This window comes from Bos taurus, chromosome 5 (assembly GCF_002263795.3).
Source record: "Bos taurus isolate L1 Dominette 01449 registration number 42190680 breed Hereford chromosome 5, ARS-UCD2.0, whole genome shotgun sequence".
NCBI lineage: Eukaryota > Metazoa > Chordata > Mammalia > Artiodactyla > Bovidae > Bos > Bos taurus.
In genome coordinates this window covers 67926962-67941745 of record NC_037332.1, presented here as the reverse complement: position 1 = coordinate 67941745, position 14784 = coordinate 67926962, and the positions used below count along the sequence as shown (strand labels likewise).

The following is a 14784-nucleotide window of genomic DNA, read 5'->3' as shown; positions in this document are numbered from 1 at the left end:
CCTTGTATTAAAAACTCTTTTCAATCCTGTTAATCTCAAAATATTAAGATTTATTATACTACAATCCAAACTAACCCCATATACATTCAAAATGCTTGTCACAAATTTTATTAGCAGTATTTTTGAGGCTCCATTGCTATAACCTAACTAAATCAACCTATGATGATTTATGCACAAGGAAAATGGAGAGTGACTAAATTCTTTACCATCCTTTTTTAAAAAATAATTTCCAGAATCCTTTTAAAAAAATAATTAGGAAGGGAACATTGATAATAATTAGGGGCCGGGGATATATAGAAAATCTATATGGTGGTGGTGGTTGAGTTACTCAGTTGTGTCCAACTCTTCCCACCCCATAGACTGCAGCCCACCAGGCTCCTCTGTGCATGGGATTCTCCAGGCAAGAATACTGGAGTTGGGTTGCCATTTCCTTCTCCAGAAGACCTTCTCAACCCAGGAACTGAGCCCACGTCTCCTATATTGCAGAAAGATTCTTTACCGCTGAGCCACCAAACTTCCTCTCGATTTTGCTGTGAAGTTAAAACTGTTCTTTGAAGAATGTCTTAAAAAATTAATTGAGCATATTTATTCTTTTCTTGACATCTAGTCTCATAAGATACAAATAAGAGTTTTAATTTCCTCCACTGACTTTTAAAATCACTTTAGAACATTCATATAACACATTCAACATTCCAAGAGCAGGAGATCTATTTTTATAAAGGATGGGGGAATAAAGCCTGAATATCACTTCAAACAGCTCTGAAGACTGATATTATTTACTTACATTCTCAAATCCTTTTATAGCCTAGTCAGGTGCCATAAACAGATTTAGAACATTATACACCAATTGGTAATAATGAATGGATGTAAGATGCAATTATTAGGAATTTACAGAACCTAACAGGGCTGAAACGTGATTTAATCAAGCTCATTTTACTCCTCGTTTGATTCTGAGAGTGACAATGTCCATAATAAATCACAAAGGTAGAGAGGTCATAACAATGTCTTGCCTAGAATAGTTACTAAAGCACATATGGGAATGCCATCATCAAAATAACTAAATTATTCAAGACCTGGAAAACTTCACCAGCAGCTTACCCAGAGCACCAGGAGGACCACTGCGAATAGCATCTCAGTGTTGACAGCCCCAGCACTTACCTTAACAGTGGAGCCACCATACAGCCTCTGAGCCAGCAGCCTTCCTGCCTGGATGGCCACGGGGGTGAGCTCCAGCTTCCCTTCCAATATATCACCGATGGCATAGATGTAAGGCACGTTGGTTTGCTCTTCCTCTGTGACAGGTATTTTTCCAGTCCTGCAAATTCATTCAGTTAAAAGCACTATCCATTACCACTGTTAATTAATAAGTCCAACAAAATCCCCTTTCTCCCAAAGAAACCCAAAATTGGGAGTCTGGCTGAGGGTGATGTTCTAATGTATTACCAAAACAACAACAACAAAGCTCAGAGGAGCCAAAAGCTTAGACATTCTAGCTATTTTGAAAATCAAAGGAATAAGAAAATTATTAAGAAACCGTGGAATGGGAAAAGTAGAACACAGTGGTTAAGAACAAAGGAGGATTCTGAACTGCAGTAACTAGGTCTGTTAGTTATTACCTCTGTGATCTTGGGAGGCTATTTAACATCTCTAAACCTCATTTTCCCACCTATAAATGGGGATGATGATAATGGGAATAACAGAAGAAAAAAATATCATCATCTACCTAAAGGGGTTGTGAGAACTGAATGAGAAATGTGTACAAAACATTTACACAGCAGTCCATGGACCCTGGTAAGTACAGAATAAGTGTGAGCTATTAATATTAAATAAAATCTAAACCTTGGTCCCGGTGCACACAGGCAAGTAGGTTTTCAAGACGGTGGAACACTTGGTCCGCTAAATCTTATCAGACCTCCTTAACTCCCTTGTCTCTCCAACCCAAGGGGGAAAAGAATAAAACAAAAATCCTCATATTAAGATTAAGAAATCTCTTCTGAATAAATGTTCCTCCTGTAAGAAGGAAGGGAGGTAGGGGGCGGCAGTGGGGACTCTCTATTTTCAATTTCCAAGGCACCTAGCCTTTCACAGCACTTGTTTTCAAATGGATGTAGGAAAGGTGATACTGGGAAAATATCCCATGCCCCTTCCAGAAGCAGAAAACAGAGTCTCAATTATCCAGAGCAGTGGTACAGTGCAAAGGATTTTAGCTAATAAAACAGCAAAGTTTTCCTATTTGCAGCTGTCACTAGAAACGTAGTGACCACTCTAGTGATTCTAAGACTTGGTAGCTTTAAACCTGGTTCAAATCTGCATATTCAATGAAGCTTTTAAAGCATGTAACTGCAATTCAGTGAGGAGTTGGATCTTTTACTGTACATATACACATTAAAGAAACAAAATTAAAGCCAGTGCATCTTTCATTTAGATTTCGAAAAAGGAGGCGGGGGGAGACAAACAGGAAAGACGGTGATAAGCACTGAATGAAGAGTCCTCTAAGCTTAAAAAGGGAATGCTCCAACTGTGGTAAAAACTAACTTTAAAAATCTAAAACTCCAAGGACTTCTCTGGCGGTCCAGTGGTTAAGACGCCATGCTTCCACTTCAGGGAGCCAGGGTTCCATCCCTGGTCAGGGAATTAAGATCCCACGTGCTGCATGGCCAAACGAAAGAGAAACCAAGCAAACACCTAAAACTTCACTACTAAGGAACCTTATAAATCACTGAAATAGTATTTAATGAAACATAATAAAAATTCTTTTCTTACTTTTCATTTATCTTTACCCCCACGTTTTCTAAGCCAATTTTTCTCGTGCAAGCATCTCTTCCTATTGCCAGCAATACCTGAAAAATCATTAATATATAGTGACTGTTAATAAAAAGGCTGTACATGAGTTATTTCATCAGATTTTTTTCCATTAAGCCAATCTGATTCATGTTCCAGACCTGGAAAGAAATATTCTATTAAGAAAACAATGCCAAGAGTTTAAACAAATCAAAATCATTTAAATTAAATCTTCTAAACATGATATAGTAAGAAGCTGTACACATTTCTTAAGAAAAAGGGAATTAACAATTCCTTAGTAAATTTAGCCAAGTATAGAGACAAAGCATAGCCTACCACTGAAGTTTGTTTTTTTTTAAGTGGTGGGCTGGGGAAATACAAGAACATGAGACGGAGAAATTCTAGCTCATTTTAACACGCTAATACTTTTCAATAACCATTTGATAAATAATATTTAAGTTACAGTAGAAAAAATTTAAATCCATCCCTGTACCAAAACAAATTTTAATATCGTAAGTAATAAAGGTGTCTTAGAATAGGAACAGAACCAGCAGTTTAGAAACAGCAACCCAGCAAATACAGCATAAGCATGTGATTTGCTTTCTAATGAAGTATGACCAAGGTCCATTCCTTACCGTATTATACTCTCCTTCGATGGTTTGGTCACTATCGGTGGACTTAGCTATCACTCTCAGTCGGCCTGGTGTCCCTGCTTCAATTTGTTCAACCTATGAAAGCAATACAAGGTTTTACTCCACAATAAAGACACATGTCAATATCAAGGTGGATAATTATGTCCTCTCCTATCTGGTTAACCCAAAGTTAAAATACAACATCTGCTTGTAAGGTCTTTTATGTCCCATCTCCCTCACATCAACATCTTTAGGATGACATGAGATTCTTTTATTTATTCCCTTCTTTCTCATTGCTTACTGTTTGTTAGAGGGGCTTTCCTTCAAATAATTCTCAAATAGAATAAAATTCAGAGACAAATCAGCAAAGAAAAAAGCCAGAGAAAGCACACTACAATCTCTGAGAAAAAAATTTTTAAATTAGTTGCTTAGTCATGTCCAACTCTCTGCGACCCCATGGACTGTAGCTACTAGGCTTCCCTGTCCATGGAATTCTCCAGGCAAGAATACTGGAGTGGAAAGACATTCTCTTCTCCAGGGGATCTTCCTGACCCAGGGATTGAACCTGGGTCTCTTGCCTTGCAGGAAGATTCTTTACTGTCTGAGCCACCAGGAAAGCCCACAATCTTTAAATCACCCTGGTAAACTGAGCAGAATGTTATGTACACAGACACAGGCTTATTTCAGTAGGGACAGTCCACCATGTTCCCAAAGGGCCCACGACATCCAAAATGTTCAGAGATTAGAAAGGAAGATGCTACTTTTTATCAGTACAGCATATATACACAGCTGTTTCTTCTAATCACAGTCCTAATGCTAGTAGAATTCTCATGAGAACCGTGAGATGGATGTTATCAATTATCATTTCACAAAAGAAAGTGAGGCTTGGGGCAGTCATTCTCCCAGAGTCACATGCCAAGAAACTGGCAGAACAGGATTTGAACTCGGGTCTTTCTAATCCCCACACTTATACTGTTATTTACCAGCATCAAGAGATTCATGCTCCCACAAAAAAACCCCAAGTTACTAGCCCATTAAGCAATTTTTAAAATAACAGCTAAAATTCCTTAAACAATATTACAATAAAACTCCTTAATTTAAACAATATCAGCTCATCCTTACTTGCCCTACAGGAACCTGTTAGAGATATGTCAAGTGATCGATTCTGTCACTCTTGTGTATCAGAACATTTGTGGTTAACAAGTACCGAATTTGGCATATTATTCAGCACTTTCAAAAGAACCGAAAAGAAGATTAAATAAGCAAAACAAGGCCAGCCGACATAACAAAATTCGATAATCATTTCCAGGGAAGCAAGAATAATACAGTACATCTGTGGACTATACTGTATACTAAGGTGAAACGTCTTTGAAAGAAAAAAAATCAGTCTAGTCTTAAACTCTTATTTAAATCACTGGTATGTAGGAAAAAAGCAAGTATTAATATAACAGGTCAAAGATAATAAAATAATGGAACACATAAAGCAAAGCATTTCAACAGAAGAGAATAAAAGATGGTAAAGTTGAAAGGGGAAGGAAATCATTAATCTGCAAATAAGAACAAAGCTATTTAGGTGGTAGGACCTATTTAGGTAGAAATAGTATATATACCTAAATCACACAATTGAGGAATGACAATATCCCCAATGGTTCATAATGCTGAAAGGAGGCTTCTTCCCTCACCCACCCCAACTCTCTCACCTTTTAATCTGAGTATAGAATCAACAAACCTCCAGGCAACCCCACTTACTTTTATTGGTACAAACTGTCTTATGAACTTGATACCATGTTCTTGCATATGTTCACCAATTTTGTTGGCCATGTCCTGGTCAAATCCTCTTAGGAGAATGGATCGTACCATAACAGTGACGTCTAAACCAATACCAGCAAGAAATCCAGCACATTCCAAAGCAACATAGGATGCTCCAACCACCAGGGTCTTACCCGGGCAATAAGGTAGAGAGAAAAGATCATCACTGGAAAAAAAAAAGTTTTCTTTTAAAGGAAGAAAAGAACAGAAAAATGTCCATATGTGTATAATGACCCAAATTAAAGTAGGTATTTTTACTTTCTTAAGAACAAGACATTTTTAGGACTAAAACCATCCTGATTAGCTACACACATAATATTTGAGGAATTTTTATAAGGTCTCAGACACTCTCCTTTCTCACCACTCAACTGCTGTGGGAGCAGCTCGAGCTTACATGGGTGAGCACAGCAAACCATAGCAACTCTGACACTAGTCCAACTCCCAAACAAGCTTATTTTGTACTATTTGGAGTAATTCTCCACTTATGTGTTTAAAATCGCACATGTGCAAACCCAAACCCCACCCTCGACCCACCACTCCAGCTCTCTCTGAGGTGGAAAACCTGTGTTACTTTTCCTCAACCACCACACCAATCACCAACGGTGGGGAGAGAGGTGGAGAAAAGCTGTCAACGTGTGGGTTTTGTAATATAAAAACCATTCAAAGTAAAGCCTGACAAAATCTTCTAGCAGAGTGAGGAGGACACCAGACATAAGAGATCCTAAAAGTATTATTGGTAGACGAATTTTTAAAAATATGACAAGGGAGTTCATCTAAGACAGTGAAAACGAGAGATGCCAACTGAGCTATCCCGGGCAAAGGTTCACAGGATAAACTCATATTACAAAGGAAAAAAGCCTAAAAATAAATAGTAATAACATGATCAGAAAATAAGAAACTCCTGGGAAAAGAGCATCCAAGGAGACATATTTATCAACAATCTACCTTAATAACATCATAATTCAAAACTACTGAACAATAATGTCACCAGTATTTCCACTTGATGGGCAAAAATAAGCCGCACAGCAAAACCTTGCCTGACTCACTGATTTCAGAGGGTCCCTCTGCATTGACGCTGCACCCATTCAAATGGCAAAGAGTAAGGAAAAACTAGGGTTGAGAAACCTAAATGGCCTGTTATCCTCTAAGTTGTATAGTATCTACATTTTGCAAGGAAATGTAATCCTAATTTTTCAAGGAAAAAAAAAAAAGTACAGACATATGTATCAATTATTTTCCAAAGTATCTGTAAATATTCATCTGGGTTTTACATAGTATACATTTATAAGACATACTCACATACATATAAATTTCAAATATAAATATTGCAAGCATAACCTACATATGAGTAGAGATATTAACTCTGGGTGATAAAATGACCAATGTTTATAATCCTGAATTTTTTTAATGTTCTCTGGTTTAAAGTTTTTTCCTCTTTTCCCTAATTCCCTGTTCCTTTGGGCAAAAGTGTCGTGAAAAACTTAAGTTCTAGGAAAAGGATTAAAAAGATTTGAAGAAAACAGAAAAAGCAGAAATCCTCTTTTCTCCCCCAATTTGTCCTTACCTGCTGATACAGTATTCTTTGTCACCGGGGATACCCAAATAACGCGGCCTTTCACCAGTGGCAATGAGAAATCTCTCTGCTGAGTAAATCTTCTCTTTGCCTTTGTTATTTGTTGCCTACAAAGGAACCAATATATCAATTTTTAATAATTTATTATCCTTTAGAATTGTCAACATTGTAATTCAAAAGGCTGTTAACTACAGTGACCAATTTGATCTTCCTAACAATTTGCTAATGCAGTGAGAGGTTGCTCAAGGGCACAATGCTAGGAAGCAGACATAGAGCCAAGATTCAAATCCTGCTAATCTGGCCCCAAACCCAGTCCTCTTATTCTTCACTACACCACAAGAGAAAGCCCCTAAGAAGTGACCACAAAATCACCCAACTGGATGGTCTGGGTGACTAATGTCTTTATTAGGATAATCACCTTCACTTTTTCTCCCCCAACAAAAGCTTAAAGATACAAAACCAAAAAAACCCTTCTTAGGCAGTCACACGCTTACCTTAATCCTATGAGGCCCCACAAACTCTCCGTATGCGTTCTCATAGGTGACCTTTTTCTCCCGCAGAGCCACGCGGTAGCCCCAGTTGAGAGAACCAATGTGGTTCTGGACCGCCTCTGTCATTCGCTCCCAGTCATGTTTAACTGCACGAGAAAGACAGACACCATGCTCAGCTTCTCAACCGCCTGACAAGTACCAGTTCCCAGGAACTGGTTTGAAACAGCAAGACCTTCATTTCAAGCACATAAACAACCTTTTCAAGTATCTTCTCCCTTTAGAAAACTACCAAACAATTAATTAGTATAAAAATCCTGGAAATTTTTAAGACTAAAATAACTATACCCAAACTTTCTTCTTCTTCTTCTTCTTTTTTTTTTTTTTTCTTTCTTCTTCTTTATCTAGAAACAAACAGGAATTTTACCTTGGACTATGAACACTGACTGCTGAGTCAGTGGGGTGCGTAAGTAAAAGACCTAGCATTTGGAATGTATATCCATCTCCAAGGGACTCTGATGTAGCCAGGTTTGGAGTACTAATAAGCTGGAAACAGTGTCTGGACCAGAGGCTGGCAAATTAAGGCCCCAGCAGTGAAACTCAGCCACCACCCCCTCTATACATGAAGCTTTACTAAAATCCAGCCACGATTATTTACTTCCATAGCTGAGCAGCTCTGACACAGGCCACAAGGCCCACAAAACCTAAAATATTTACTATGTGGCCCTTTACAGAGGTGTGCCGATCCCTGGTCCAGACAGAAGTTTAACAGTCTGCTTCATTATCTCCCAAACCTCCTGTCTCATCAAAGAGGAAGATTCTTAAATTCTATCATAAAATTAATTCTTTGAGCAAAGGCACTAATACTGAATTTCAATGGACAAAAACAAATCCTGTCATTCATTCATTAACAATTTCAACAATGACTGAAAAAATAGGACACAGGTAAAATCCACTCTGGTGGTAGAAGAAGGCAGGTTCTGGGCAAGCTGTGGTTTGGAAGGAGGAAGAAGAGAATCAACACAAATTGAAAGCCTCTAACACAGAAATGAGCAGTCTGAGTCCTAGAGTCAGGGTTAAGTAGCTTGGTTCAGGCAAGAAGTACTACAATCAATTCTATGGGTACCAGCAGCCGGCCTCTGGAAGTGGGAACGACAGCACAAAAACTGGTTTGTGGCCTCCCAGAGAACAGATTATAGGGATTCAATTCATAGAACCAAAAAATGTCTGGAAAAACTGGAGCAAACCTTCAGATGTGAGTTCAGCTGGGGTGGGGGAACTCTGGAGGCCACTGTGGTCATGAGGCCAGGGGGACCAGGTGCTAGGGCCCAGCAGATGTTACAGAGAGCCTCGACCAGCCTGTCTGTCTGATGTCCATCCACCACCATGGAAATATGAGACAGGACTCACTGTTTCCCCACAGGAATGGAAGAGAATAGTATTAACTCACTCCCATGTGCCAATCATCCATATTTAACAATTACCAACATTTAACCAATCTCATTACATAACACGTCTTCTTTTTAACTAAAATATTTTAAGCAAATCCCAGATGTGGTTTTATCAGTGGTGGTTTTATTGGTAGTGGTTTTGGTTGTCACTCTGATGCAACTAGGAATCAAGATTGCCAGGAGAAATATCAATAACCTCAGATATGCAGATGATACAACCCTTATGGCAGAAAGCAAAGAAGAACTAAAGAGCCTCTTAATGAAAGTGAAAGAGGAGAGTGAAAAAGTTGGCTTAAAGCTCGACATTCAGAAAACTAAGATCATGGCATCTGGTCCCATCACTTCATGGCAAATAGATGGGGAAACAGTGGAAACAGTGTCAGACTTTATTTTTGGGGGCTCCTAAATCACTGCAGATGGTGACTGCAGCCATGAAATTAAAAGACGCTTGCTCCTTGGAAGAAAAGCCATGCCCACCCTAGATAGCATATTAAAAAGCAGAGACATTACTTTGCCAACAAAGGTCCGTCTAGTCAAAGCTGTGGTTTTTCCAGGAGTCATGTATGGATGTGAGAGTTGGACTATAAAGAAAGCTGAGCACCAAAGAATTGATGCTTTTGAACTGTGGTGTTGGAGAAGACTCTTGAGTGTCCCTTGAACTGCAAGGAGATCCAACCAGTCAATCCTAAAGGAAATCAATCCTGAATATTCATTGGAAGGACTGATGCTGAAGCTGAAACTCCAATACTTTGGCCACCTGATGCAAAGAACTAACTCCTTGGAAAAGACCCTGATACTGGGAAAGACTGAAGGCAGGAGGAGAAGGGGATGACAGAGGATGAGATGGTTGGGTGGCCTCGCCAACTCGATGGCCATGAGTCTGAGCAAGCTCCGGGAGTTGGTGATGGACAGAGAAGCCTGACGTGCTGCAATCCATGGGGTCTCAAATAGTTGGACATGTCTGAGAGACTGAACTGACTGACACAGGGATGTCCTGTGACGCTATCTTCTACCTTGGTTCCTTACAAGTAGGAGCTGTCCAGCACAGCATGCTAATAACACGCCCAGGGAGGAACAAGATTAAAGGCAGAATTCACTCTGAAATTTTACAGTGGTAGAAGTACTAAGTGGATTCTGCTCTGCCAATCTTACAAGAGATACCATATTCGAAAAGAAGACACAGTTGGGATTAAGTACCTGTACAAAAAAATTACTTCAATGACAGAAATTCCATGATTAGACCTAATTCAACACTAATTCTATCGTTAGGGACAAACTTTGTAACGTTAGGCCCCATGTGATATCCAAACTCCTCAAACCCCTTTTCTCTACCTAAGTCCCTTCATCCTCGGGTACAGTAGGCAGGCACCAATCTCTAGTGTGGTTATGCTCAGGCAGAAGAAACGAAAAAAGCTGCAGCCCACTACTTTGGGATTTAGCATCAAGACACTCTAGCTGCTCCTATGGTCCTGGTCTTGCATTTCATTCTGAGAACTGAGTTTCAGTCTCACAAAATCCAAACTCCTACTTTACATACTGCTGGTGGTAACCAGATTCCTGTTGGACTGTGGGTGGTTACATGAGCAGAACCCCAGTTCTCTAGGGCTGCCCTGCTTTCCAGTAATTCCCCAAATCCCCCACCTTCCTGCATTCCCATGTACCACGTGGACACTCCCCATTCCTAAATAGCCCACCCACTGGCACAGCCCAGCACCTCCCCCAGGCCTCCCGATTCCACTGGCCTGGTCAACCAGAGGTAACCTAATACTGACCCTCTGCAATGCTGATTCCAGCTACCTAGGCAAGGACTGTACTTCACCTGGGTGCGCCCTTATGCCCATCCTGGCAACTGGGTCTTAAGCCAATTCTCTCATGCTCCTGAACCGCCCCTCACTACTATACACCCCTAGGTTCGACAACAGTATTCAGACTAACAGAGCTACTAGCATCCTTTCATCTTCATTGCACCTGCTCACTTATGCCTCAAATACCCTGAAGGGGCATAAATTCCTTCCAGTATATACACAGGGAAATGAAGGATGGATGGATGACCTGCCCAGGGCTACACGGTAACTCACAGCAGCACAGACACACTGTACGTGAACCGTCAGCTGAGCATGGTAAGAGAATACATGCATCCAGAAACTCTGCAAGCCCCCAACTGCAAACCAATAATTGTGCTTTCTCTCTAAGGACAATGGGATCCTAAAACTTCACAAATGCTCAATTTTTTAAAAGGTACATTTAATTCTTGAGCACAAGGGAAATCGAACAGATATATCTGAAGAAAATACGAAGCCAGTAAATCTTCCAGAAAGGACCAATTCCTCCAGTTTACATAACTGAGCTCATGTAATTTTTCTCTTATCACAGTCTCATCTCGGAGCTTTCAGGAGAAGAGCAGAGCACAGGCTGAGTCCTGGACAAGTCACCCCCCTCTCCCTGCCTCCCACCCCATTACAGGCAGATTCAGCTGTGCTGCCTGGTTCAGGTCCAAAGGGCCTTTCCTCCCTCACCAGGCTCAGAGCTATTTGCAGTGTCAGAGAAGACAGTCTTCCAAGAAAACAGAAGCACTGTTCTTTGGTCAAGGGCATGAGATTAGATGTGTTTCTATTTGAAAATGCAAAATAAGCATTCACGCCTCATCTCCTGGGAACACGGAGCAACAGCCTCTAGCAGCTTCTCATTTGAAAAATATACCTCCAGTTTCTTTCTTCCTCAAAGATCTAATGATAAAGTGTTTGTCTAAGTCCACTGTATCCTTCACCACCAACATTTTAGCACAAAAAGGAGGGAGGCGATGACTGCTCCCTGGGTGGTGGATCCCGGCAGGCCGGGCCAGCCACTCCCACAGCACCCAGCTCTGGTCCCCACAGAGAAGCCAAAGTTTGCTTCAGAAGGCACAAGGAGTAATGAGAAAGACAACAATAAAGAAGCCACCACGCTTCCACTTAGGAAGAGGGAAGGGATTTAAATAGAGGGCACATCTCCCATCAGAGACTTTGGGATTACTGTCCCTGACATAGATCTACAAGAGGTGGATGGTATAAAAATACAAAGTATATTTCTATCTTAAAATCTGGAAAAGGGGAAGAAACACGGAAGAGCTAAAACTGTTAAATTAGTTGAATAAAATAACTTCTGTAGAGATACACAAGTAAGATAACTTTTGAGTTGGTTTATGTTTTAAAATTCAGAAAGCTCCTGCTGATTTTACTGTGCAGAGCTGCAGTACACTGGTAGTGGCTGCTTTATCACCTCATCTCTGTACATTTATTAGTTTCTTATGTACTTTAGAAATAAAGTCAATGTAAATAAGTAAAGCCAGTTCTTATTATTGTTACGTGACAACTATAAACTTTTCTTTTGCTGGAAAGAAGATCTGTCAATTCACCAAGTTATATTTCATCACTCATTTGATTACTGAACTTATTAGAATTATACTTTGCTGACCCTGTTATTAAAATTTATTCTGCAGAGGCCTATACTTATCTCTTAAAGATTCTAAAGACCTGTTACATGTATTTTCCTACTTTTCTTACCAAACTAAGCTATTCTGTTCCACCTACTTCATTTTTCTTGAGTTGACAGTTTAAAGCTAACATCAACTACATACCAATTTAAGTATGAGACCTCCCATGAATGAACAATATTTTAATGATCATGAGTTGTACCTCCCCAGAACTATTATTGAAATTTAAGGGCCACTGACATTCACTATGAAGAAGACACTATATAGAAATTATATTACCGCATAAATCAAAATTTGCTTGGAACGACCATGCATTTTCCATCAAACTCTAGACTTTTTCAAATTAGTATTCTTGTTACATGCCCTTCTCTTTGAGGGAAATAAATTGGTTCAAACATACAAATTTCTAAAGATCCACAGATGTTTCTCTACAACCCATTAAACAAAGAACCAAGAAAAGTGCCGGGCAGAGTCTACTCCAATTGGCTGACACTCTGAAGGGAAAAATTAGAAGAAGGTCCAGGAGGAAGGGACTGAAACTAAGGCTGGCAGGTGCTGGCAGGTATTTTAATCACATTCTCAGGAAAATACGGACAAGCATGTTGTGTGGTTTCTAGCTAGAAACTGTTGAGGAAATAGGACAGCGCTAGCCTCATGTTGCTCTTTTTATGGAACAGACTGGAAATTCCTGGAAACCACAGCTACCTTGGAGGCAGTACAATTAGTTAGAGGAGTGTGGGCTAGAAGCTAGACACATCCTCCTAGCTCTGTGACGTTAGGCAAAGAACCTTATTCTAACCTGGTGGCCATGCAAGGGAGCTGAAAGTGCTCACGTCTGCTTCTTGGGGCCTGTTACCTAGGAGTGACTCAGATATTTTCTGCATTTATTCCCCGTTTCCCATGCTTAGACGGTAAAGCGTCTGCCTACAATGAGGGAGACCCGGGTTCAATCCCTGGGTCAGGAAGATCTCCTGGAGAAGGCAATGGCAACCCACTCCAGTATTCCTGCCTGGAAAATCTCACGGACGGAGAAGCCTGGGGGGCTACAGTCCATGGGGTCGCAAAGAGTCGGACATGACTGAGCAACTTTGCTTTGCTTTACTTTTACTGTATCTAAAAAGCCTTTGACAAAAAAAGAAAAAGGCTTTGACTTTGTGGACCACAACTCTGGAAAATTCTTAGAGAGATGGGAACATCAGACCATCTGACCTGCCTCTTGAGAAATCTGTATGCAGGCCAGGAAGCAACAGTTAGAACTGGACATGGAACAACAGACTGGTTCCAAATACGAAAAGGAGTACGTCAAGGCTGTATATTGTCACCCTGCTTATTTAACTTATATGCAGAGTACATCATGAGAAACACTGGGCTGGAAGAAGCACAAGCTGGAATCAAGATTGCTGGGAGAAATATCAATAACCTCAGATATGCAGATGACACCCCTCTTATGGCAGAAAGCAAAGAAGAACTAAAGAGCCTCTTAATGAAAGTGAAACAGGAGAGTGAAAAAGTTGGCTTAAAGCTCAACATTCAGAAAACTAAGATCATGGCATCTGGCCCCATCACTTCATAGCAAATAGATGGGGAAACAATGGATGGAAACAGTTGACAGACTTTATTTTTGGGGGGTCCAAAATCATAGCAGATGGTGACTGCAGCCATGAAATTAAAAGACGCTTGATTCTTGGAAGAAAAGCTATGACAAACCTAGACAGCATATTAAAAAGCAGAGACATTACTTTGCCAACAAAGGTCTGTCTAGTCAAAGCTATGGTTTTCCCAGTAGTCATGTATAGATGTGAGAATTGGACTATAAAGAAAGCTGAGCACCAAAGAATTGATGCTTTTGAACTGTGGTGTTGGAGAAAACTCTTGAGAGTCCCTTGGACTGCAAGGAGGTCAAACTATTCCATCCTAAAGGAAATCAGTCCTGAATATTCATTGGAAGGACTGATGCTGAAGCTGAAATGCCAATACTTTGGCCACCTGATGCAAAGAACCAACTCACTGGAAAAGACCCTGATGCTGGGAAAGACTGAAGGCAGGAGGAGAAGGGGATGACAGAGGATAACATGGTTGGATGGCATCACTGACTCAATGGACATGAATTTGAGTAAACTCCAGGAGTTGGTGATGGACAGGGAGGCCTGGTGTGCTGCGGGGTCACAAAGAGTAGGACACAACTGAGCAACTGAACTGAATTGTATTTAATCCTCACCACACAGGCAGTAAACAGCAAAGTCAGAATTACCACCGACATCTGTCTACTCTAATAACCTATACTTCAATGAGGTGAAGAAAGGATCTTATCCCTGGGGGCCCCAGGGAATGAAGTCTCCCTGAGAATACTCGTAAAGAGTGTGTGTGGAAGGACAGGGGTGGATTACAGATCTTATGAGAGTGGTTAGCAAATAAAATGAGTGGTTCTTGGGTTTTCCTCCCAAAGACCCAGAAGGGAAATTCGAGTGTGGCCTGCAGACTGCACATAGAACTTGCCCCTTTTGGGGAGAGAATGGTGAGGAGAGGTACACACAGACCAAGGTCAAAAGCTCTAGTACTTGCTTCTACAACAGCTCCC

The 14784-nt window shown here is 40.5% G+C and overlaps 1 protein-coding gene across 1 annotated transcript in view; it reads right to left on the bottom strand.

The window, feature by feature from the left end:
- Positions 1–14784, bottom strand: part of TXNRD1 (thioredoxin reductase 1) — a 63037-nt gene that overhangs the window by 20229 nt on the left and 28024 nt on the right. The window contains exons 6-11 of the mRNA NM_174625.5: positions 7290–7432; positions 6787–6902; positions 5163–5388; positions 3417–3509; positions 2764–2840; positions 1159–1315 (exon numbers count right to left, since the gene is read on the bottom strand). Coding sequence (NP_777050.1) covers positions 1159–1315; positions 2764–2840; positions 3417–3509; positions 5163–5388; positions 6787–6902; positions 7290–7432 — 812 coding nt within the window. The remainder of the gene's footprint in view (positions 1–1158; positions 1316–2763; positions 2841–3416; positions 3510–5162; positions 5389–6786; positions 6903–7289; positions 7433–14784) is intronic.